Raw genomic sequence first — 2,500 nt, forward strand, 5'->3', positions numbered from 1 at the left:
TAAACCTGCAGCCTTGAGGTTGCAAATCCAACACCTTAACCCACTAACGCATGAGTTGAATCTCGGGCTAAATCATGTTATCACTAGTAAAGGTAAATCATATAGCCCCCACTAATGAAGGTAAACATTATATTACCTCCATCAGTGAAAGTAGCCTTTACCTTTCAAGGCACCACGGTCACCACAGGGAATCATGGTGCCTTGTTAGACACACCACTGCGGCAGGATTTGAACTTGCAACCTTGCGGCTACAAACATCCGGCAACAACCTTAACATGCAATAAACCAGCAACAACCTTAACCCATTAAGACTATATCATAACCTTACTGTCACATTCATTGTAATGACCAAGTTTTAATGAGCTGCTTAAGAGTCAGTAATGTTATAGTCATAGCAATGTTGTAATGATGTAGTTGAGTGCACAATATTAACCTGCAAACAACCTTCGAAAACCTAACCTTAACCTGCAAACAACCCTAAACAATTAACCCACGACCTGCGAAAGCTTCCTTCCCTATCCCAGGTATTGGACCTGATTGCCTCATACATAACATCAGCTCAACGATATAAGTCTCTAGCCTGGTTCACACCAGACGGTGTATGTGTAGCTTCGGCGCCCCCTGGCGGAGCAGAGCTTCACAGACTACCGTCTGGTACACAGCCACAGAGCACGCTCCGTCTCCAACCAGAAAATAGGCTGAGAATTTATTGCTTCAAAATCAACGGTAACTCACATTGAGGAGTCACAAGACAGATTAGAGACTATATTGACACTTTAAAGATTAACAGGAAGGTTTTTGAAGGAATTTGTTGGTGAGGAGGCCGTGCAGAAGCAATAAATTCTCAGCCTATTTTCTGGTTGGAGACGGAGCGTGCTCTATGGCTGTGTACCAGACGGTAGTGTGTGAAGCTCTGCTCCGCCAGGGGGCGCCGAAGCTACACATACACCGTCTGGTGTGAACCAGGCTAATAAGTCTCACCTTTCATACCGAATTTGGAGCGTCGTCCGTACTTGTTGATGAGGACGAAGATGACGATGAGGAGGACACAGGCGAAGCCGGCCAGACCCACAGCTATCGACACCTGAGGGGGACAGGAAAGATGATATCACGATACACAGTAATGTAATGTATAATATGATATATTGCAGGGGATTCCCAAACTGTGGTGCGTGCACCCCTGGGGGTGTCACAAGGGGGTGAATAGAGCAATGGTGAAAACAAAGGAAATACACCCTCCACGCTTCTAATTTGACAATCCGGTGCAACCAGAGCAGGACTAAAACATAAGCAAAAAGGGAAAGAAATCTGGTGCCACACGGATGTCTATTTTCTGTTATTTATTCTTTCAGTGCCTTAAGACTAACGTTTCGACATGCGTCTTCATCAGAGTCCTCCTCCTACCTAGAGCAATGGTGGATATGTGTGTTTTTTGTCCAACATTAATGAATGTCAGGTAGTTTTAATTGTTTGATGAATTGTATGCTGGAAGGATCTATATGAAGTGTAAGTTATAACTCCTAGACTTAATGCAACAAGTTCCAATGTAATGATGGCAGAAAAAAAAAACATCAGGTCAATTGGAAATGAGGATTGCCCAAAATGTGCGGTTGTGCAAAATTCGCTTAGGGGGTGCGCAAACCACATTGAAATGTAAAAAGGGGGTGCGCAGGGGGAAAAGTTTGGGAACCGCTGATATATAATATACACAGCAATATCATGTAACCCGACCAGACCTACAGCTGTCGACACCTGACAGGGACAGGTCAGACTATATGATATACAAGTAGTATAATTTACAGCCAAATAACAAGCTGAAAACGAGGTGTGTGTGTGTGTGCAACATGATCTCCAAAAAATCTGTGCTCCTGGACACGGATGTTAAGGACACAAAATCCGTGTCCAGGAGCACGGATTTTGCCAAAATTCCGTGCTCCTGGACACGGAATTGTTTTCCGTGCTCCTGGACACGGAATTGCTTGAAGTGCTTTCTATAGGCTATTTCCACAGTCTTGTGTTTTCTCAGGATTTTTCTAATTTCAAATATTTTGTCTAAAAAAAAAAACATTTCTTACTGACAGGTTAGGGTTAGGGATTGTTTTGGTCTGGGCACAGCTAGTTTTCTTTTATTCATTATATAAATTTGATAGCCTAGCAACCAACTGGAAAAGGTATTTCTCAAAAATATGTCTTTAATGACAGGTTAAGGTTAGGGAATGTTTTGGTCAGGGCACAACTTAAATTGCTACAGCATTATTTTGTTTAGGATTAGCATTTGGTATGCATTTTCTAATGATAGAGTTAACACAGTGCTGTGGTAATAACCTATAGAAAGCACTTCCGTGTGCCCATCACGGAAAACAATTCCGTGTCCAGGAGCACGGAAAACAATTCCGTGTCCAGGAGCACGGAATTTTGGCAAAATCCGTGCTCCTGGACACGGATTTCGTGTCCTTAACATCCGTGTCCAGGAGCACGGAATTTTTGGAGATCAGGCTGG

The 2,500-nt window shown here is 43.2% G+C and overlaps 1 protein-coding gene across 1 annotated transcript in view; it reads right to left on the minus strand.

The window, feature by feature from the left end:
• The window catches only part of ntrk3b (neurotrophic tyrosine kinase, receptor, type 3b), a 414,735-nt gene that overhangs the window by 181,543 nt on the left and 230,692 nt on the right, over positions 1-2,500 (minus strand). The window contains exon 10 of the mRNA XM_063190108.1: positions 982-1,084. Coding sequence (XP_063046178.1) covers positions 982-1,084 — 103 coding nt within the window. The remainder of the gene's footprint in view (positions 1-981; positions 1,085-2,500) is intronic.

The sequence above is a fragment of the Engraulis encrasicolus genome, chromosome 23, assembly GCF_034702125.1.
Source record: "Engraulis encrasicolus isolate BLACKSEA-1 chromosome 23, IST_EnEncr_1.0, whole genome shotgun sequence".
NCBI classification, from domain to species: Eukaryota; Metazoa; Chordata; class Actinopteri; order Clupeiformes; family Engraulidae; genus Engraulis; species Engraulis encrasicolus.